Source organism: Perna viridis, chromosome 10 (assembly GCF_037379345.1).
Source record: "Perna viridis isolate PV_CMFRI_1.1 ecotype Kerala chromosome 10, ASM3737934v1, whole genome shotgun sequence".
In the NCBI taxonomy this organism is placed as follows: Eukaryota; Metazoa; Mollusca; class Bivalvia; order Mytilida; family Mytilidae; genus Perna; species Perna viridis.
The window spans coordinates 41,730,623-41,754,283 of NC_142454.1; the positions used below are offsets into that span (position 1 = coordinate 41,730,623).

Genomic DNA, 23,661 nt, shown 5'->3' on the forward strand with positions numbered 1-23,661 from the left:
ATAAGATGAGAACTTTTTTCACAGCACTATGAGGAACAGGGGTAATTTCTGCGTAGGACTATTTTTGCGTACGTTCCAAATGCTCATTGGTTGAATTGGTGGTCTGTAACCTTAACTACACATCTCTAAAACATATTTATGTAGATTTTCCTTACTTTCACGTAAAAGAAGTGTAAATTATTTCTCTACTCGAGATGGTAAACTGCAGATTTTAAGTTCGCCCAAGGTTTCTAAAAGGATGATCATTTTATTCCCATGAAATATAGTAGAAAACATAGAATGCATAAAAAGCCCTTAAGGTTAATGGAGTCCATAACAAAGTGCAATATCTTTATAACAACCACGTATATTCTGTGGTAAAGCTTTCGCGCACCAAAATTCCATAATACAAACTTTTATTCTAAGCCCATTCCAAAATAAAATGGATTCCTCCATAGTTACAATAGAACGTTTACTCGTAACAACTAAGGGGCTGTTTCAGACACTTTGAAAAGGAGGGGTGCTAGCCAGGGTTCCTTAGAAATAAAGTGGTGCTATGATATTAATTTCCCTTTTTATGTCAATTTTACACATGAAAACGACAAATTTTCTAATAAAAAGGGGTGTCTTCTGGATCCGCCACTGCAACTCAACCAAAAGTCTTGTTATAAAAGCTTTGTAAACTTCACAGTTTGAAAGATCTGGTTAATAATGAAGAAGTTTACGTTAATTGTAACAATTCAAAAAGAAAGGAAAATCGACCAGAATTTTAAGAACCCTTTTAAAAAGAAGATATCAATATTGATAGTGACTTAGAAAATATTTATTGTTTGCTTTTTAAATTATAATAAATTAGGACGTATGAATCAATTTTCACACTGTAAAAGTTGAAAAACAAAATCCATGAAATATAACAGCGATTTAATAACTTGAAAGATATAAGTATGTGGATTTAATGAAGTACTGGAAAAAGTTTGGCAAATCGTAAGTACTGATTGTATAATGTACATTACTACTCATTATTGTGTTTTTACAGTTCGAAACTGACAAAATAATTTTTTGCTGTCAAAATTGTATTTTGTACTTTCTGATAATTTTATATATGAAGACGTCTTGAGTTGCTTTCTTTTCATTTTCCTTTAATTTCAAGAAACGGCAGTTTCGTCAAATATAAATTTTCTATAGATCACAAACATGAAAATCGAATCAGGAATACTTTAATAATCACCTCTCGTTATTAATTTTGGAAATAATAAATATCTCTATTTGAAAATGCATCTGAGTAACAGCAGTGGCGGATCCAGATGGGGTGTAGGTGGTTGAAACACACCCCTTTATTAAAAATAAAATCATTTTCACTTGTAAAATTGACAAAAAATGGTAAATAATGTCCTGGCATCCCTTCTTTTCAAAGTGACTCCGGCTCTGTTCCATGTACGTTAAATCTGTCACTTCTTTTTCTGTCTAACCCATGCAATTAACGATCATTGTTTTATGGCCAGAATATACATGTAGGAATATGTACATTGTAACAGGGTCACGTTTAAATCACGCATCTCCTCTCTGTAAAGTATTTACACAGTTAATTGGTCGTGTAGAAAAAACTCTTAAATAAAATGCAAATTTCAAGCAAACAACTTGAAAATCAAGATAATAAATCAATTAATCATGATAATAAGTTGAAGAAAATATAAGCTTCATTTTTTTAGAAAAAAAAAGTAATTGGTCGATATGTGTTTTCGTAAAAAAATGTGTTTTGAATTTTTTCTCAGGTGCTGTAGTAATAGCGTATAGTTGGGGTAGACATTGTGAGAGGCAATTGTAGGTCAGCCTAATTAAAGAATGCGTTTCCGTTTGAGAAGAATAGCGAGCAACAAATTTATTTTGAGATGTCTTCTATTAAGTTCGACTATAATATTTGTATTCCGGGTCTATGGTGAGTAGAAAAAGCCAAAAGGGTCGGATCCAGGATTTCAGGTTAGGGGTGTTAATAGAATCAAATACCGATCGACGAGGCAAGAATATTTCTTCAAGTAGAATTTGTGAAAAAAAAATCAAAATTTCATAGAAAATAATTATTTGTTTCCAATTCAGGGGCGTGTAAACGCCAAGCATGCCTGTCCTTGGATCCACCCCTGTAAGTCAATTCAAAGAGGTAAACCTAGGGTAAGTGACGCAACTCTTATAAATCAACGGTACGTTTGTATTTAGCATTTAACATCAATCTCATGTAAACATCAAAGTATCTTGGATTGATTTCATTCTGTTTCAAATGAAAGCTTTATAGGCTTTGGTGAAATTGAATATGATACAAACATATCACTAATTCCAAGAGTTATGTCCCTCACCCTAGGTCTACCTCCTTAATTAAGTTTTTGTTATGAAGTGCAAAAAATAAGTTTGCACGATAACATCTGAAGCCCGGTTGTGGCGTTTATTTGTTCACTTGTCTTTGTTTCATCGTCCATTGATGTGTGACAGAGGAGCAAGTTACAGACTAAATGGACGTGTCGTGTGACTAATAATGATATACCAGTTTCGTTAAAAAATAAAGATTTTTTTTATATCCGAAATGTACATTTAAATTAAATAGTAATAAAGGTGAAGAGTCATTAAGGCTCATTTTATTGCCAATAATATAAATTATTTTCAGAAAGTGTGGTCTGTAGTTTGTTTCACACTGAAATAATTACATTTACTGTGCATATCATTAAAATACTATAATTTTATTGGATAATCGGCTTTGAACGTATTTTTTCATGACTCAATAAAAATATCAAATGATGTATTATTGTCCATCAACAACCCTTCTTTTGGTAAATTGTTATCGTCAATATATCCACCAGAGCTCGAGATAAAGGAGGCTATAGAAACACCCTGTTCTGCATCTTTTTTGGACCTACATCTCGAGTTTGACAACAGGGATCATCTCAACACTATGATCTATGATAAAAGAGACGACTTTAATTTTGATATCATAAATTTTTCTTACCTGTGCAGCAATAATCCTTCATCTCCTGCACATGGTGTTTATATTTCACAAATGATTCGCTACGCTAGAGCAAGTACTAACTGCTCTGATTTTCTTGAACGCCATAGATATCTGCGTAACAGACGCCTGAATCAGGGGTATGAGGAAATGCGTCTTAAAAGGTCCCCTAGCAAATTTTTTTTAGATATCAGTCCTTGGTTGAAAAATTCTCAGTTTGTTCTAAAACAATGAGTAATGATTGGTTTTTTTTTTTTTTGTAAAATGTTCTTTGTGCTGATGTGACCGCTGATTTACCGAATATGACAATAGCATGTAAATTCTTTTTAATCACAACTGGTATAGTCACGACGCAAAGGAAAAGAGAGGTTTAGCGCTGTAAAACCTATATTTAACACACCATTTCATTTGAAATGCTTGTACAAAGTCAGGACCATTGCGGTACCGGCTGCTTCGGTGGTGTCATATTTATTTTGCCAGATTTATTTTGGACTTGACATGATTATGAATCGGATTAGTGTTCGGTAATTTTGTTGTTACCCTTATTTATAGGCGGCACCAACTATTATGTGGGCTTATTGCGTGTTTTTCATGTAAGTCTAAAAATAAAACTGAAATAAAATAAGAAAATCATATGAAATGTAATTATGAGAATGAAATGTATTATAATGGATGCTTCATCGACACGTAAAAGCGTAATTGACCGGTCGTACATTTTGAACATGAAGAGTTATCGCACGTCATTGAAATGTGCAACGGTCAACACTTTCACACGCCGGTGAAACATAAAAAAATGAAACATTCAATTCAAAATTCTGTAAACATTCAGAATAGCTTCTTTTAATGGTACAAATTACATTACAGTTAAGTATTTAGGTAGCCCACCACTTGTACAAAATGTTCAAGACTTTTAAAGTGAGAAAAAGTAGATTATTTATCGAATTACTCATAATTTTGCAAAATTTAGTCTAAAAATGGATTATTTCAACTATCTCTGTATTGATAGTATAACTCCCAATTTTACTCAGATACAGTAAATATATTAATTTTGTCATACTTAAGTAATTTTACAGTTTGCAACTCAAATGCAGGCAATTTCGATTCATTAAAATTTGAATAGATACTTTTCATTTATAAAATAACCATGCATAAACACTCGCGTTGGTTAGATCATTCAAAATATATCTGTTTGGGACTACTTTTTATAACACGTTTATAACAATCATCTTTCTTTGCTTACCTGGCCGCAGCTGAAGTGATCCTTTATTATATGACCTACAAAAGTCTCCGAGGGATCACAGTTGTCAGACGACTCCATATAAGAGTTATTGCCCTTGAGAGGTGACAAATGACTTTTTTACATTTTGCAGCCAATATCTTGAAAACAATGACAAATAGAATGAAACTTTCCATTACTGAAATGATTCTTATTAAAAGGCCTACAAAAGTTTCCAGGAATCAAAGTTGTCAGACGACTCCATGTAAAAGTTATCGCGCTTGAAAGGCAAACAATTACATTTTTAGCAGTTTTCAGTCAATATCCTGAAAACTATAATATTTAGAATGAAACTTTCAGTTGATGAAATGATTCTTATGATAAGTCCTAACAAAGTCTTTATGGGATCAATATTGTCGGACAACGCCTTGTTAGAGTTATTGCCCTTGAAAGGCAAACATTTAACCAGGTTAGCGATTCAGGCTCCTGGGAGCCCCTTATCTAAAATAATTTTGATTATTTTTTTCATAGGCTATTTGACTGTCTTTTTGACTCTATCCCCTTATCTAATTTATATTTGAAATTGATATAAAGTCAATTTTATGTGAATAGAAGTATTTTTGTACAAGCTAGCAGTTTGAATATAATTATCATAAGTTTAATATATTTCAGAACATGAAAAGCGAGAACTTTTGTATGATTTCAAATTGGGAGGTTACAGAGATACAAGCAAGTCATTACTTTACAACGGACAACAATTAGATGAGGTACGTGACAACATGCGTTTTGTACCGTTCTAAACAATCATGGTAAGGCCGTAAGAGGACCCCCTTTTTGTTAGAAAATTTTGCTTATATTGTGCAATACATGTATTTAGGCAAAATGAGAAAACTACATCCTGGATCTACATAAATTTAAGTTGCTGGCTACGCCCCTGGCTTGGAAAATTTATCAGGATGCTATCATTCGATTTTGCTTTGAAGAGGCCGAACTTATGGACATGGCTTGCTCCTTCTATTAAATATGCAACCCCACTAGTATATAGGTCATATACTAGCGGGGCTGCATATTTGATAGGGGAGCAAACCCCTGTGACTTATGTATACATTTATTGGTGTTTACAAAATGTACATACACATCATCGGCGTACTAAAAATTCTATATATGTTTATGCCCTGAAACATGAAGGGCTCAAAATCATCACGTATTCCGGAAATGACGTACATATATGTATAGATAGAATCAGTTCTAACCTCTCAGGAGGACTGTCAGAAGAGCCGGCTCTAGCACAGTTCTAAAAATGGCATAGAACAGTTCTAGAGCCAGCTCTTATGAAAAATCTGTTACTAGACCCAGTTTTTTCTGACAGTTCTAGCAGTGCCGGCTCTACTGCTAGAATGGTCAGAAGAGCTGTCTTTAGAACTGTTCTAAATTTGTCATAGAACTGTTCTTCTGACAGTTCTAGGACAGTTTTGTTAGAAATTAGAACTGATCTCATCTGTAGTAAGGAATGATATTGTATTGTTTGAACTTTAAACGCAAGCCCACAGCGAATGTTATAGGTAATCTCGCATATCCCTGCTGGTCGAAACATCGTTGACGTATCCACATAGGGGTATTTTATGCTACTTGATTACCCATAGCCTCATCTCTCATCGTCCAGGTATAGTGTTATCAGAGTTCGATATTACATTTTGTACAGACGTTAAAGTTTGGAAATACATGTAATGAAGCATTATATATATTTACGCATAATTAAGTTTCATTGATACAATTGTTGTCTTTATTGTAAAAACAGTTTCTTCTTATACATTTATTTTAGAACAGAACTGTTTCGGAAATTTTCAAACGGAGACAACTCACACAACAGCGAGAGTGTGCTAACTTTGAAGAAAAAGGAATGTCAGACGAGAAGAATTTCCGCGCGCATGTGCAGTTTGTTCCGGAACATAAAATGTTGTATTGTGGGATTGAAAAGGTCGGATCCACATTTTGGCGTCGCACGATTCAACTTCTCAATCAAGGAATCGTGAAAAGTCCGTATTCTATCAAACCTCAAGATGCAATGAAAAATTACAAGTCATTCGATGAAACTGGAATAGATGATTACACATCTATATTAAAAAATAATAAGAAATTTTTATTCGTTAGAGATCCTTATTCCCGCCTGGTTTCCGGTTACGCTGACAAATTGTTTTCGCCGAATCCTTTCTATTGGAGTTTGATTGGCGTTAATGCCGTTAAATTTAACAGGAAAAGTAAAGAAAAGACATGCGGACACGACCTTACTTTCGAAGAATTTATCAAGTTTTTCATTTACACGGAAGAGCAAAACAGACATCGGGATGGCCATTTTTTGCCAGCGACAGACCACTGCCGTCCATGTTTAGTGAAGTATGATTACATTGGCAAAATGGAATCTTTCAAGCGTGACGTCAAGTACATTTTGGAGCAGTTTACTTTACAAAATTACACTAACTACTTAGATAATTTCAAAGAAGATAGTGTAAATGATGCTATATATGACACTGCCCAAGCGCATACAAGTATGTACAATCAGTTTATAAAGTGTACAAGTGCTACTAATGGACTCAAAAGAATATGGCGGAAGCTTCAAATAAGGGGGATAATCGCTAATGAAATTGGTTTTCCAAAGGAGTTTCAAAGAATGTCAAAGCTACCACAGAAAACAATGATGAAGGTGTTGAAAGCAGCTCATACGAAATCTTTGCAATACAATCTAGTACATCAGAAAAAAATGTATTTGATACAAGCATATAATAACTTACCCATCGCAACAATGCGTAAACTTCAGCATATATTTTACAATGATTTCCGAATTTTTGGGTATGACCCAGAACCAGCCCATCTCTTTCAGTCCAGAGAAAGTTTCAAAACAATAAATATTTTCGCAGTTTATATGCCGTTAATTATTTTAACTGATTCAAGCCCCTTAGAACACCCCTTCTTACCGCCGGGAGTTTTAATTGATTGTATAGAAAATAAATAGGATTTATTAAAGCAGGCCCCTCTCGTAGGTCAGTTAAAGCCCAACCCCTATGTGGAATACCTGGATCCGCCATAAAAATGATTGAAGTTAGCAAAGAGTTTATTGAACGTGAAAAATAACTATCAATTATTTTCGAAAACTCTTACGAAACCAAAGTCAGAATAACAAACCTACAAACATACAAACAAACACACGAACTCGTAGTTCAGTTTTGAATTTCATAAGAAGACAAAACTCAACAAAACAATAATGCGAATACCGAAAGGAAAGTTTCATTTTGCAAACAAATACCGGGATATCAAATAGAAAAGCAAATCAGAGAAACTAAAGGTACGTGGCCAAACAAAGAAACAAATGAAACATTCTACATACACAATATAGAGTAAAAATAATTTCATGTTAAGAACTCCTCTGTTTAAGAACAAGGCAAAATGTGTGTAAGGCAGGCACATGAAGGAAGTAAAACCACAGATTTTATTGCATAATCCAAGTATTTATATCTTATAACCTCCAGAAATAACCAACAAATTATTTCCCGGCATATTTTCCTTATATAAGCAGGCAAAAAATATCTACGTTAAAGATGCTTCAGGATAAATTTAAATAGATTTTTGTAGTTTTTTAGATGTATTGAATGTATTTGAGGCAAAACAGACTAAATTGTGAAAACGATATGCCACCCATTGCCTGATTCTTTTACAGAATGGTACTTAAAAACAAGATAACACCGAACTCTGAAAAGGAGTAGATGCCGACTTGTGTTTAGGTGCACTTGCTTAGGCGAAAATGCAGCTCCTAGAAAATCTCATATCAAATTTAGGAATTAACAGAAAAGGAGAGGGTGCTGATAAATCCATCAAAAAGGACGGAACACTCATTCTTTCCAAAACGGTATGTAGGGGAACACTTGTATATTTCGACAACATGGGTCTAATATTGTTCAACTAATTATTCGTTCTTTAGACGTATAATAGTATTGGTCGGACTTTTACAGGAGTTATCTTCCCCTGTCTCAGTGCTTGTGATGTCATAAACATAAACAATGGTGGACGAAACGACTCTATACAATAGAAAAAAGCCGATATCTTTTCTTTGCGATGTTATACTTCGCACAATTAATATATTTTTTTCGACTTTCTGAAGCGATTTAACCCTACTTGTAAAAATCGCGAACTTACACTTTAAAGTAATATTGTGTAGGCATTCACATTGCCTATATTGGACTTGACTTTTTATGAGCAACTCGGCGGGTGTTTCTAGAAAAGCAGAGGACGCTTACCCTACCGGTGCACCTGGTCCATGCTTCCAGTTTTTAGTGGAGTCCGAGTTGCTCATTTACTTTTGTTACTTTGTATGTATGATTTTAGTTACTTTATGTTCTTGGTTGTGTGTGTCTGTTTTCCATGTCTGGTCTTTGTCTCTGGATTATATTCTTTTGATTACCGCTATAACCTTGGTTCCCTTGATTACTCTATAGAAATGAACACAAAGAGATTCATTATTTTTGAACCCTTATATTTAACTTTACGAGCAGCTCCGGCTATATTATTTGTGAATGAAGCGGGTGCAATTAAGAATAGGTATAAAGTTTGGAATGAAAGCAGTTCTCTATGGATGGTGGGAATATATTACACATAACCTTTGACGCAAACGCAACTGACAACTATACAGATATTCCAAATATGATTAGCTTCCCTATATTAGAAAAAAAACATGCTTCGATTTTAACAATACCGTCTGTGCTATTATTTACAAGACAGGTTTGGTTCTTCAACACAAGTGGAACAGCGAAGAGACGCGTAAGTACATGTCAGTGCATGCTACCTTTCCCGAACTTTTCTAAGAATATTTCATGAAGCAGGACAAAAATAAAGGAATGCATTGAAAACGACTGTATATTTTCAATGATGAAAATTAATTCTTGTCGATTTTTGTTTTTGTTTTTTTTTGTTTTTGGTCCAAATGGGTGTAAATTTCTTGTTGCGGAACTTTTTTTTATGGTTGTTTCTGCTGACTACCGAACGTATTCTTGTTAGGATGATACATTGTAGCTGTTTACCAATCAATATCTGAAGAGGTAAAGTTAACCAACACTTTTATGGTTATTTCTTGATGTTACGAGGTATTAATCCAGTTGGGCATAATTGCACGGTATCATACATGTAACTACACTAATCTATGCACAAATAACTGAATAATAACTGAAAATGTAACATCCATCATTTTAGAAATTTGATAAATACAGCTTTAGGATAAAACTCATACAAGTTTAAGCCGATTTTATTTTGGAATAAATACATTTGAATAGAAAAGAGTATTATAATAGGCACATAGCAAGCTTACTACAAATTTGTCTTATATCAAATAACTGAAGTACTGTTAACTCGGAAACCGACATCTAAGCAGGCACATAGCAATACTGGGTATTTCTGTGCAACATTCCGTGCTTAAAAACATATTAGTTCAACTATTTGACCAAGAGAAATTGGGATGTACAAGTGAATTTTACCGGGATTTTATAGATTCCAAAGAGTAATCAAGGGAACCAAGGTTATAGCGTAATCAAAAGAATGTAATCCAGGGACAAAGTCCAGACATGGAAAACAGACATACACCAAAAAGAACATAAAGTAACTAAAATCATACATACAAAGGAACAAAAGTAAATGAGCAACTCGGACTCCACTAAGAACTGGGAGCATGGACCAGGTGCCCCGTAGAGTAAGCGTCCTCTGCTTTTCTAGAAACACCCGCCGAGTTGCTCATAAAAAGTCAAGTCCGGGGTAGAAAAAAGAGGAAAGGAAAACTATGACTCGTTGAATAAATCAGTTTTCATGGTGCTGATGGATACACCATAACGATCCACGAGTTCATGATGACGACCATAAAACTTCTGTAGTGATGACTTCAATCTTTTAGCAACATAACCCTGTTCCAGAAGCCTATTTGTTAGAGTTCTAGCGCGATACAAAAAGTCTGCGTAGTTTCGGCAAGCTCTGGCATAACGTATGAGTTGTGATATGAACACTCCATACGCAGGAGCCGAAGGGATGTTGCCACAGATGAAAGGAAAGTCGACAATTCTGAATGAAAAGTCATCACGTTTGTCGTAAAGTTTGGTCAATAGTTTTCCTTTATCATCGATTTCTAAGTGTAGGTCAAGATATGAGGCTGACTTCACAGTGTCTGTAGTATCTTTTATCTCAAGTTCTTTTGGGTAGATGCGATGTATCAAATCCCCGAAATTAGGATTGTTTAAAGATAACACGTCATCTATATAGCGGAAACTGAGATTGAAGGATCTAGCCAAACATTATTCTTTCTTTCTGATCAGATCAGCTATAAAGTCAGCCTCATAAGAATGAAGGAATAGGTCAGCTAGTAAAGTAAAATGTCGGGATTTTATTGATGCACGCGTTCGCGCGCGCGCACACACACACACACACACACACAGCTTAATTGTTTTGCATACGGTATATAATTGCGATCACCATGACTACTCATTAAAATAATTAAGACAAATATGATGGTCCAATAAAAATAGATATGAGTAATTCAGGAATTCAGTCAAGTGAACAAAGTCCAACATTTGTATTGACCTAAACTGAAAGCAACTGCACACCAAATTGGTATTATACAGAGAAAACATTGCAAAACCACCCTCGATCAATATCATCCGTCGTGCCAAAGACTCTCATGCAGAGATATATATATATTTCGGGATGATACAGCATACATGTGATTCATTTTTAATTTAATGTAATATGCACTTTATCATATAAAATAGGGAATTATTATAGTATACAAACAGTGCGAGAGACCCCGAACCGAAAATGAGAGAGAATTCCGAGTAGGGTGCGATAAAGGTTGAGCAGGGGTGTGCTAAAGATTAACAATATGAAACAAGAATGTGATGAAGTATGTGCCGTCACACTGTTGTATCTGTTTCTAAATATATATATATATATATATATATATATATATATATAATTAAGTTGACATGGCATTTTTCATATCACACGCATTATCAGCCATAGTTCAAAAACTTAATTTGAATGCCTTTGGTGTGTCTAATGATGACCTCATACAGGAAATTTTTCACAACGCTATTTTTACAGTTCAACAAACAAAATGTGAATAATTGTTGTACCAAGAAATATGTTTTAATAAAGATTTTCCTGGTGAACGAATTGAAATGACTTTTTAATCCCCACGTTCATAGTTCCAATAATTTACGCATAACTTTTTAATCTGATGTGTATGTCATGCTGACGTAGGGAAGCGACCAAGCATGATACCAAGTGCAAAATAAAAATACATTGTAAGCACCCCAAGACAGCATTATCAATCGGAATACCATGTCAACAGAACGTCACCAGCTTTTGTTGTTTCCATGAAAATCTTGCCGATATTTCGTCAAACTCTGTGACGGGGATATTCTCTTCTTATGTTAGCTTCTGCTCTCATCGCTTTCTTAAAAAAATTGATGACATTCACTGTATTTCAGCATGTTCCTTTCCATTTCTTTCGTTGTTTATAAATTTATGCTGTCATCAGCAACGTTCTGTTATCGTCTGCAATCTGTGCGATTGTGGAACTCCCATATTTCATTCTAAACGTCACCTTTGGTGTCTGACTCAGCTCTCAAGCTTAAATTTAATGGAGTAACAGCGATAAAGCGATCAATTCACCAAGAATTTTATTCATGTATATGAAAATCAATTATAACAATAACAGTATTTTCGTAGTTCTTCGTGTTCTTCTTCGATACACTTCGGAGCATCTCCATATTTATTGACTCTACTTATAGAACTTTCGTCTACGCGAAATGTGTTAGTGTCAACGTTGTGAGAGATGGTGACCTCAAATAATCCACTTCCGGGTGAAGTATAGAGCGAAATCTGATAAGTTATGTCACTAACTTTGGTATTGGCTGACATATCGACAATACGACCATGTGCATCTTTGGACTTTTTAAATTTTAGTAAGTTTCTTTGTGGCTGAAGCATTTGTACTCGTAAAACTTTTTCTAACTTTAATGTCGCGCATAGGTTTCTGTACGGTTGTGTGATGTTATTCAAAGTTTTAACAACATGATTTGCCAATTCATTTACCATAGTGTCGTTTTCCGCTAATGTCTGCCAGTTCAGGCATGCACACCAGTGCGTTTCGATTCTCGCGTGCTGACACGTTCGAGATTTTGGAATATTTTTGAATAAACTTATCCCTCGGCTATTGATATCCCCTAACCCAGGCCCACTATAATTAAGTATATCCCTAAAGGTTGGATATATATCAAATGGAGTCGTTAGTCGATTGGAATTTGATACTAAATTATCATACGCTTCCTTGTATTTCGATTGAAACCATTTCGGAAAAGCAAATCCGAAAAACGGAAGTCTTTCCTCCTGCTTTCCTTGTAATGTCGATCTTAATTTGCTGAATCTTGCCCCATGATCACTCATTAAAATGAGAAGTGTGTTTCGCAAATAATTTCCCTCGCTTAAAAAGCGTAATAAATTGTAAAGATCTTCGTCAGCTGTTTCTACTAAATTATTATCCACATGACTAAGTTCGCTATGAAAACCGAATGCAAACTTCGGATATTTGTCATACATTGTGTAAAAATCGCGAAACCAGTTCATAAAAACAGTCGATCTCCTTTTACTTCCGAGGCATAACCTTTTGTTTTTTTTCTCGAACTCATAATGGGCTGTAATTTGAAAAGGCCTCATATAGTGATTAGTAGGAGTTTCATTGAACCCCACCATACGATAGGTAAATGTTCCCATGTGTGGACTGTCTTCTGCCCATGCCGTAATGTAACCTTGCTGTTGAAAATCTTTCCATACAAGTGGATATACATCTACAAATTCTTTCTTGGCCTGACGTTTTAATGTTGGCGGAAGTTCTAGTTCTGTTTTCCCTGTAAATATTGGAATGAGAGCTTGTGGAGTTCCGTCCCCTACAATGTTGTAGCCGTTTAAAACTGTACCTCCTAAAGTCTTTGTGAAATATTCATAGCTCTTTTTTAATTTTCGAATATATGTCATATGTGAAATTGAGTCGAATCCTAATATCAAAACATCTAAACCTAAACCAGAAATGAGAGTTCGAGGTTTCTCGTGAAACTGTTTTACAAAACGAATACCCGCATGCGTATTACTATACGTTTTACCGTCATTGGCCTTGCATTTAGCTTTTAAAAAGTCCCATTTTAACTTTAACCGACTAGAATCAGTCAGTTTTACAGTTTCTTTATCTGTATTTCTGAAGTCATTTATTCGGTCATAATAAGTAATATCACATGAAATATTACCATGTCTCTTTATAGCTTCCGGTGTTATAAACACTAATTCGTTTGACACAGTGATCCAATCTGGGTCATCCGAACATTTTACGGGTTCCACAGAATGAAAAAACCTTAAATAGTCTTGCTCAAAGGGGTTAAACTTTGGTTGAATACACCCTTGGGTTTCATTTTGCCTTGTCCCACTTTTTACAACACCTTTTTTTATGTCTAGATACATTTTCGTCATTTCAAGGTAAGTAATCGACGGATAGATTGAATTCAAGATATTATAAAGTCCTGTGAATAATAAGCATACCATCATCACACGACGCACTACTCGTAGCCATCTACAAAATATGATAAAAAAACAAATCATCTTTTGCTTTCTGTCTATAATTCTTATGACTTAAAATGAAATGTAAGAAAGATTTTGATTGGTTGCTTCTCTTTAAACAAACCGTGTTATAACCAGTCCTTACTTTCATAAAAAATCTCAAGTTTGAATGTAAGAAATTCTGACTTTTTAGAGTTACAAAATGTATCTGCCATTGATCAGGAATAATTGTTCATTTTAATATATTTCATAAATTCTCGTTTACCAAACGATATATTAGCAAATCTGCCTTTTTATCCCATGTTAATATAAATGGTAAAGTTACACGATCAGAAGGAAAAAATCTTTACATGTTTCACAGACTGCAGGCAATGAATTTAAAGACTGAAATATTTTCAATAAAATAGTTTAACATTGAAAATTTTGATAAATTTCTCTTAATAAATATTAGATAAGTTTACCTTGTATAAAACAATTAATGATATTTAAGTAGCAGTCTTTATACAAATTAGGCAGTAGTAGTACGTGGGCCGAGATAACCCCCCACTCATCAACCAAAATATGATTTTTAGGTACCCTTATACCTCCCATTTCAGAATATTTTTGTCGCCAAAAAATCCACTGAAGCATTGTTGTATTTTGTGGCTACTTTTTATACTTCGTTGAGGCAAAAATAAATTTTTTGAGTATTCGATTCCACGAACTTCTTCATTCTTCAAACGAAGTAAACTTACATATGTACATATCATCACGTAGCCCAATGTCTCAGCTTTACAACGGTATCAATACTGTTGCAGTAACACTTAGGGTTTTGGGGTAAAATGAATAAAATGTACCCCTACCCCGCCGAAAAAATGCTTAAATTGACTTATTTTTCAATGTCAAAACCCCAAGAGTATTTATACGTTAGTAAAAAACGGTTTATTTGGTATTTTCTGTTTAGTATTATCCAATTTATACTTCTGGGGTTCTTTTAATACATTTTGCCGATTTTCGTAGTCAGAATTTATCAAAAAATGTAAATGACAATTTTTCATTTAATTGGTCTTGGAAAAGTTCAAAAATTTATTACTCGGATTCAATGGAAAGCTAAGACACCATATAATTGTGTTTGAATATACAAAAGCTTGTTTGAAGTACAGTATTTGAAAAAAATGACAATTATTGGTGAAATTGAAGAAAATATTAAACTCTGAAAATTCCCCCTTTTTAATGAAAAACTCATTATTGTCATATTGAAACTGAAAAAAAAATGGCGCCTGAAATTAGAAGACATGTTAGATACATCGATATTTAAAATAAAAGAACCCAACATGTCTATTGTACACCCTTTATTTGCCAAAAAAAAAATAACATTTAAGTTCATATTGAGGCATTTTTTCATGGGTAGGGGTGGCATTTTCCCACCTAACATGGCATGAAAATGTTCAAATATATTTATTGCCTAGGCTCAATTTGAAGCTTAAACATTTTATCAATTTGCTGTATCACATAAAAGCTTGTTTAAACTACGGAATTCTTAAAAAAAAAAAAAAAAAAAACAATAACGGGTGATATAGAAGATAATTCTGAAATTTCCCATTTTTCCGATTTTATAGTAATTGTTACTCTAAAAGGAAAAACTAAGCGCCTGAATTGATCATATATGTTTTATACATCTTTATCTTAATTATGAATTCTTAAAATATGAGTTCTACACTCTTGCTATGATGTAAATAAGAATTCTGTTTGATCCTGTGACCAGTTTTCTAGGGGTAGGGGTAATATTTTTACCAGTTTTTGAAACATCTTTCTTGAAAATTAGTTTTTTGTGGTTTATTTATGTAGAAAATAAAATGATCTATTGAATGTTACCAAATTTGATACGTTTCATTTGAGCAATAACTTTTACGGAAAATTCGAAAATCCCATTTTTACATTTTTGGATAAATTCTGACTACGAAAATCGCCAAAATTCATCAAAAGAACCCCAGAATTATTAACTGTGATAATACTAAACAGAACATACCAAACAATAATTTTTACTGAAGCATAAATACTCTAGGGGTTTTGACATTGAAAAATATGCCAATTTAAGCGATTTTTCGGCGGGGTAGGGGTGCATTATTTTCATTTTACCCCTAAACTCTAAATGTTACCGCAACTGTTTTTGGTATCATTGGAAAACTGAGACATTTTGCTAGAAGATAATACCTAAATATGTTTAGTTTGTTCACACATGCTATCCCAGGAAGACTTAGACGGTCAAACAATTCAGTCACAAAAATCTTGGCTTTTTGACCCAGTGGGGTACAAATATAGGCTTATACTGAAAACGAATCCGAGAATATTCTTTGGCAACAAATTGATTCGGTAATGGGAGGTATGAAGGTATCCAAAAATCACCATGAAGTTGATAAGTGGGGTGTGCACGGTGGACCCTCCCAGCCCATGGACTATAGGCGATTCGTGCATGTAAAACACCTACCGAATTCAGTTTTATTTCTTGTTCAGAAACAGTTACTGATCGCATAACCAGTCTAATTTTTCATTTGGTTGTTGCGCTTTTGAGATAAAAATTATATAGATTGTACATAAACTTTGCAAGAGTTACCGTTCTTGATTTGGTTTCATTTGGTTGATTTTAGTGGTAAATTAATGCATGATTTCTGAAAAGTGCAGATCTGAATGCAGAAATGATTATCTATCGTTACATTGTATGTGAAAGTAAAGCATACATAGACTGAAAAAGCATCGTTCGTTCGTTGGGTTTTCTACACCATGAATCACTTTACCATCGGCAGTGTCTGAATTTTATATGGACTGGTACTTAAAGTGTAAGTTGGCAATTTTTACAATTGGGGTTCTATCAATTCGTTTACACCGATAGCAATCGTACAAATTTATTTTATTATACAACAAACAATAGTGAAGAAATTGCCATATTTATTCTCAAGAGTCCCGTCTATTTTATGCTTGTGATATCACAAGCACAAACCGGACGTACTGATATCTAAGCACCAATAAATAAGTTTTCTAATGTCGGACCAATACATGTATGTATGACAAGGCTGGATGTCGTGTTAAAAATGATAATAACTGAGAAGTTTGAACTTTGAAGCATGTGCATACATGTACATACATGTTTTCATAATTTACATTTATGTCCTATGATATTATTTTAACTGTGCGTCAGGCTAATGGTTGGAATGCAATATCCTACATGGGCAGATCCAAACACTCTGAGAAGGAGGGGTGCCAGCCAGGATTCCTGAGAAAAAAGGGGGTGCTCGAACATAATTTTTTTTGTTAATTTTACACATAAAATGACAAATTTTACATTAAAAAGGGGTGCCTATGCTCTGAACGGATTATACTAAATGAGTTGATAAAAACAAACCAGATTCTTTGTAAAAATCCAACACACAAAACTGTCGTTACGGAAGTTCTGACGTAGAAGTACTTATACGCTTTTTAGGTGGCAAGTTTGAACTATCACTACGATTAGCTAAGAATGAAAGAGAGCGTTTACAATAACAGTTTACGATCCATTACGGTTAAATACGAACAATTTACGAAAACATACGATATGTTTACGAATACTTGCGACTTCAATGCGAATTGCTACGATTTGGTCCAAGCTTCTACATGTAGTTAACGAATCGTTTACGATAACCTGAGTTTTTTTTTATGAAAACAAATGTATATGGGGTTTAGTTACGAATGATGTACATTTTGTACGTCGAACGGTAAATAAATGATTTTTTCAATGGGATTGGATTTACTTATATAAATTGAAGCCATACGTACAGCCTTATGCAATTACGATTTTTTGTTCTTTCCCGAATCGATATGAATGTCTGCGAATGACCACCAGTTTTTAAGAATTACGGTATCGACGAGTTTAATGCAAGTGTTTGCGAATGACTCGTTTATGTTAAGAGGAGTGTAAAGTGAAACCTATGAAATCCGAACTTAATTGGAACCAGACATCTATCAATACCAGACATCTGCATAGGTCACCTCAAAACAGTTTTAATATACAGTAAAACCTGTCCAAACCGAACCCTGAATTAACCAAAGACCTGTCAACACCAGACATCTTTTGAAGTCTCATTGTGCCGGTTTGAATGTATTTTGAACCTGGATACACTGTACACCTGTCAAAACCGACCGAAAGGGGTTCGGTTAAGAGAGGTTTTTCTGTAATTAAAATTGTTAATCTATATTTATTAATTTAAATTGAGTACCTTTTCTCACAGAACCAATCGCTTAGCACAATATGGAGTTCGGTTAGATTAGGTTTCACAGTACTTTCGAAAAAAAATACACTTGTTTTTCACAAAACATAACCGTAAAGATCAATCTGGAAGTTTGATTTTCTCGACACATTCTGTATGGAAAAATAAGCAGACCTAACTTCATATGTTTGGAACTTAATTATAATTGCTGTTACCACAAGCTGTTTAAACCCAGATTGTGTGAACGCAAATCTCTTTTGATACCATATCATAAGATCATATTTGAAATTCATAACCAGTACGATTTATATGTATGAGAATGCATATGATGAATATGTCAAAGAGACAACCACACCGGGATGAGAAATGTCAGTTCAAGGCCAACCATGAGTCTTCAATGAACGACGAGGAAACATGTACACTACTTGGCAGGCTTCAGCTACATGTAGCTTCAAAACTTTATAAAAGGTACAACGAAATAGTTGCCTCTATATATTCCAGCAACATACAAGTAAATTGAAAGTAGAAACGAAACAAGACAAACAGAGAACCGAAATTCTGACCCCCAAAAAATGCGGCGGGGTTAAAGTACTTTGGCGTGATCACAACACCTCTCCCCTTTTAAAACTGACCAGCGTGGAAAAATGTGACACAATTAAACATACCTAAAATTCAGTAAAAAAAAAATCCTGAGTCCCTCGTTAAAACATAAACAAAGAAACTGATTATACGTTACACAAATGCACAAACAGACTACTAACAATTAACTGACATGTCAAAACCTAAAAAAAAAGATATGCTCTCATCGTCTGTAATATCGATCCAAATTAATCTCTTTAAATATGAATTAAATATTTATATGTATATATTCGTAAATTTTGCGACCCTGTGCTCTATTTGGATGTTTTGACGATATTAATTCTAACTTTGAGCAAGCTTTTTATCATATTTTCAAATTTTCTAATCAAAGATGTGTCTAAAATGTAATTATGGGAAATAAGATTTCAGTGGAACTCAAAAGAATGCATCCCACGAATAAAGAATAGACATGGAAAACAGACACAGAACATGAAATAACCAAAATAACACGTCCAAAGAAACAAAAGTAAAAAAACAACTCGGACTCCACTAAAACAGGGAACTATGACTAGGTGCACCGGTAGGGTAAGCGTCCTCCACCCGTATCAATACATGTACTCAACAAACGCTTGAAACAACGATAACGCATGGCGCATGATTTCGCGAGTTTTCGAATTCATTTGAGCGACTAACGCTTAGTGCGACTCTTGAAATAAAATATTTTCTCGACTTATGTAAACATTTATGCAACTACACATGTCACAAAAAAAGAGATGCAGTAGTATGTCCAGGGGGGTGGGTTCGTAGTCGGAACCATCCCTTGTTGGAAAATGTTATAAATCGCATTTGTGCAAAATGCTCAAAATTGAGAAATGGTAGTCTGGAACCAACCCCTTTATATACATTTCTGGATAGCGCCCGGCTCAACCTCCCTTCGCCGTTATCAAAATTTTCGAACCCGCCCTTTACATTCTTTCATGAATTAACATGTTTTGGTAGAACACGGGTGTATGCAGAAAAATAGCGATAAATAGAATAAAGGAGCCATCTCTAAGAGACCAAAAAGGAAAAGTTTTAGCATTATTATTGTTCAAAAGTAATCAATAATTTTGTATATGTTATAGTACACAATTAAGGCAATCGATATTCCAGTTGACAACAAATTGTTAAAATGGTTGAGCGATGCATTTTATTTCTCTTGTTTTTTCATACATGAAAACAGTCTGGTTTTGATAAGATTTTTGAAAACGTAAGATTTTAGGTATTTTCCAAAGTACAAAAAACATACTTTTGCCATACTGGTCACAAACATATCATTATGTTTCAAAATGTTTTACAACGCGTGAAAACATATGTTGAAATGTTCCATGTGTACACATCGGCTTAAACATGTTCTTTTTTACTTCACATACTATTAAATATATTGGCCGATCTAGGGGGTTCCGGGCTTGGACCCCCTCTTTTGTTAGAAAAAAAATAATTTCGTGCAAAAATGTTTCAGCAAATAGAGCAGATCACAGCCTGGGACCAGCCCCTTTTTTTCTGGATCTCCCCTCCCACCATTCCAAATTTCTGAATCCTCCACTAAAACAGGATGTTTTTGTCGGACGGGTGTTTTATGCAATTTTATCGAGTTAAAGTTCCTTGCTAGGTACAACATAGCCATATAATGACTGACAAATTATGTATGTTATACACAATAAAAATAACAATAAAATAAGAGGCTCCCAGGAGCCTGAATCGCCCACCTGGTTGAATTTTGCCTTTCAAAGGCAATAAATTTAACAAGAAGTTGTACAACAATTTTGGCTCAAGAAGTCTTTGGTAGGGCTTATCGTAAGGATCATTTCAACAAATGAAAGTTTCTCTTAATCTATCACTGTTTTCAAGATATTGAATAAAAACTAAAAAAAAGGTCATTTTTCCCCTTTCAAGGACAATAACTCTTACAAGGAGTCAGGTCTCACTAACCACTTCTGGATCAAATGGCCACGCCCTATATAGTACCAAAAACACACTGAAACCTAGAAATATGCACTGTAAGTGCATTATTTGTGTGTATTCTGATCAAAAGTAGTTAAAATAAAGCTGAGAATGTGTACTTTAAAAATCATATTTGTAATTTACTACAAACGAGTATGAATATTGTTTACATGTGTGAGTAATTTGCCTCCATGTTGTCAGTTAGCAGAAAAGGTGAAAATGTCGATTTTAAGTATTTTTTATTCAAGTAAATTTTGTGAAGAATTTCTATGGTCATTGTTCCATTAGAATAATGATTTTGAAAGCCTTATTTTCCTAGCTTCGCAATGGTATGCAACTTTCTGGTATCATTTGTCCTGGGCATTTACAGTGGTACATTGAAAATTACTTGTTTAACATGTAAAGTAATGGAAACTTTAGAAGTGGTTAGTGAGACCTCATCTGACAACTTTTATCCCTAAAGAATTGTGTAGTCCTCATAATAAGGATCATTTCAGCTATTGAAAGAATTTGGCTAAACCTAATCGTTTTAGAGTTATATGCGAAAAACTACTGTTTGACCCATACACTGTATGTTCTATTTTTAGTAACGGCTGCCATATTTTTTTTTTGACGGATCAATAATCCCCACATCAGTTCTATGCAGGATACACCAAGGAATATTCGTACCAAGTTTGGTTCCAATTGATCAAATAATGTCAGAGGAGAAACTTTTGGAAAGAAATAAAATTAAAAATAGCAAAAATCGTTGAAAAAGAGCAATAACGCCAACATTGCTTAACGGATTAAAACCAAAATTTGACCAGAGATAGATCTTATCATGCTGAACACTTTTACCCAGTCAGAATTTGGTAAAACCTAAACATTTTGGAGAAATATGTGAAAACTACTGCCTGACCCCTATGTTCTATTCTTAGTAACAGCGGTCATGTTTCTCGACGAATCAAAAATTCCCACGTCAATTCTATGCAGAATATTCCAAGGGACATTTACACTAAGTTTGGTTCTAATCAGTCAACTAGTTTCAGAGAAGAAGAGTTTTGTATAATTGTTCATGACGACGACGACGGACGCGAAGTGATGGCAATAGCTCACATGGCCTATGGCCAGGTCAACTAACAATGAGGATAAATCTGACCAAAAAAAAAACAACATTGAATTTAATACACATGTAATTACTGCACTTTCCTGTATTTTAAAAATGTATTATATTCACCTGATGATAGTTACGATCTATTTAACTTTTGTTCGTAGCAATAACTAGTATGAAAATGTTGTGTAATAGAATAAGCGTTGTGAAATTTTATTCATAAAACAGTAAACCTAAATCATGTCATGATAAAAATGTATTTGCATTGTTATCATAAACCAATAATCAAACAAATTCAAATCGATACACTGATCAAATTTCATTTCTGAACATAAAAAGGAGTTGCATGCCATTAAGTTAAGGGTGACAGCTTTCATTGAAACGTGGGTAGAAGAAAATTAATGTCTACATTTTTATCTTAGGAATCTGCATTATGATAATCGTGCCTACCTGCAACGCATCATTTCTACCTCCAAATGCTAAAAACGAATTTCCTGCCACGTTCTTCTCATTTGCTTTGAGGGATAACTTTGCACTAATTCATAAATGTAGTGCGGTGTATCGAATCATTGATAGGATTTACTTCTACCAGTTTTGTACATTAATTACCAATGCAATTTTTTCTCTCTTTTAAATACTTGTATATATGCGTGTTCAATCGAAAAGGGTGTCTTTAAATGTAGAGGAAATGAAGCGTATTGATGTGTATGACTTCTTTAAAGTGTAATATCACATGGATTATCAGTAGAGTATTTATCATGTTCATCACGGCACACACATTCAAAAATCTGACAGAAAAATTACATGTTAGTTTATATACATTTACATATCATAGCAATTATTTTCTGTTTAAAATGCAGATTTGTTGATGTTTTACATATACATGTAACCAGGATGGTGGATGTGGTGAAAATGTCAACGAGACAACAACCCCACTGAAATGAAAAAGTTCAGCTCAAGGCAACTGATGGGTCTTCAAGTAAGTAAACTCTCAAACCACAAGGCATGCTGAAACTGGCCCCAAAACCATATTTTAAAGCGAAATAATTACCCCATAAACTCCAGCAACATAAAAGTAGACTGAAAGTTAAAACGAAAACAGGCAAGAAATTCCTGACTTGGGTCAGGCGCAAACATATTGTGGCAGGGTTTAAGTACTTTGGCAGGATCACAATCATCCCCATTTTTAAATTCGACAACCGTGGAAAAAATATAATTCATAACCAAGCACACCTAAAACTCAGTTCACAAAGGTCAAAGTCCCATGTTGAAACAGAAATAAAGAAACAGATTATACACAAATATGTAAACAAATGACGACTAGAAGACCCCATGAGCGAATTAATGTATTAATACCAAAAAAATGATATATCGTAAGTGAAAGTTTTTGTAAGAATCAGGCAAAATGAGAAAATCAGAAACATGCATCTCAAAAATCCACTGATCTAAATGTAATATCACTCAAGGATACTTTCTCTATTTGAAAAGACCATTATTTGATCTCTGCATCACTGGCTTAGCTTAATTTTTTTTCAATAGATTGTTAGTGGCAGGGTGCAATGCACTGAAAATGGACATTTCAAGGTCTGATAACTCTGTCAAAAACCTCATTTTTCTAAAATTCTATTGAAAAATTTCTTCGCAAGGCAAATGATGCTTAGATAAAAAAAATGGTCTTTTCAAATAGAAAAAAAGTATCATTTTGTGATGTTACATTGTCGGACCGGTGGGTTTTTGACATTCGTGGTTCTGATTATTCCCATTTTTGCATGATTCTTACAAACACTTACACTTAATTTGCTGTCATAAGTTCATAGGTTTGGAAAGAACAAAATCATTTTCCTCGTGGAATTCTATATCGAGGATGCTCCACGCATGCTCATCGATTATCCCACATTTAGCACAAAGGGACAATGCCTATAAATGTATTTGTATATATACAAAATACACGCTGTAACTCTGTTTTGTA

At 34.1% G+C, this 23,661-nt stretch overlaps 2 protein-coding genes across 2 annotated transcripts; one reads left to right on the forward strand and one right to left on the reverse strand.

Moving 5' to 3' along the window:
- Nucleotides 1-836: 836 nt before the first annotated feature.
- On the forward strand, nucleotides 837-7,194 carry LOC148605942 (uncharacterized). The gene is made up of 4 exons (XM_088547621.1): nucleotides 837-963; nucleotides 1,752-1,915; nucleotides 4,857-4,951; nucleotides 6,007-7,194. Exons 2-4 carry the CDS (start codon nucleotides 1,822-1,824, stop codon nucleotides 7,192-7,194), a joined length of 1,377 nt encoding a protein of 458 aa, XP_088403747.1. The 5' UTR covers nucleotides 837-963; nucleotides 1,752-1,821.
- Nucleotides 7,195-9,458: 2,264 nt separating this feature from the next.
- Nucleotides 9,459-22,354, reverse strand: LOC148605943 (uncharacterized). Its single transcript, XM_088549684.1, has 2 exons — nucleotides 22,143-22,354; nucleotides 9,459-13,833 (listed from the first exon to the last, which is right to left on the reverse strand). The coding sequence occupies exons 1-2, from the start codon at nucleotides 22,154-22,156 to the stop codon at nucleotides 11,913-11,915; spliced, it is 1,935 nt and encodes a 644-aa protein (XP_088405810.1). The 5' UTR covers nucleotides 22,157-22,354; the 3' UTR covers nucleotides 9,459-11,912.
- Nucleotides 22,355-23,661: the final 1,307 nt, after the last annotated feature.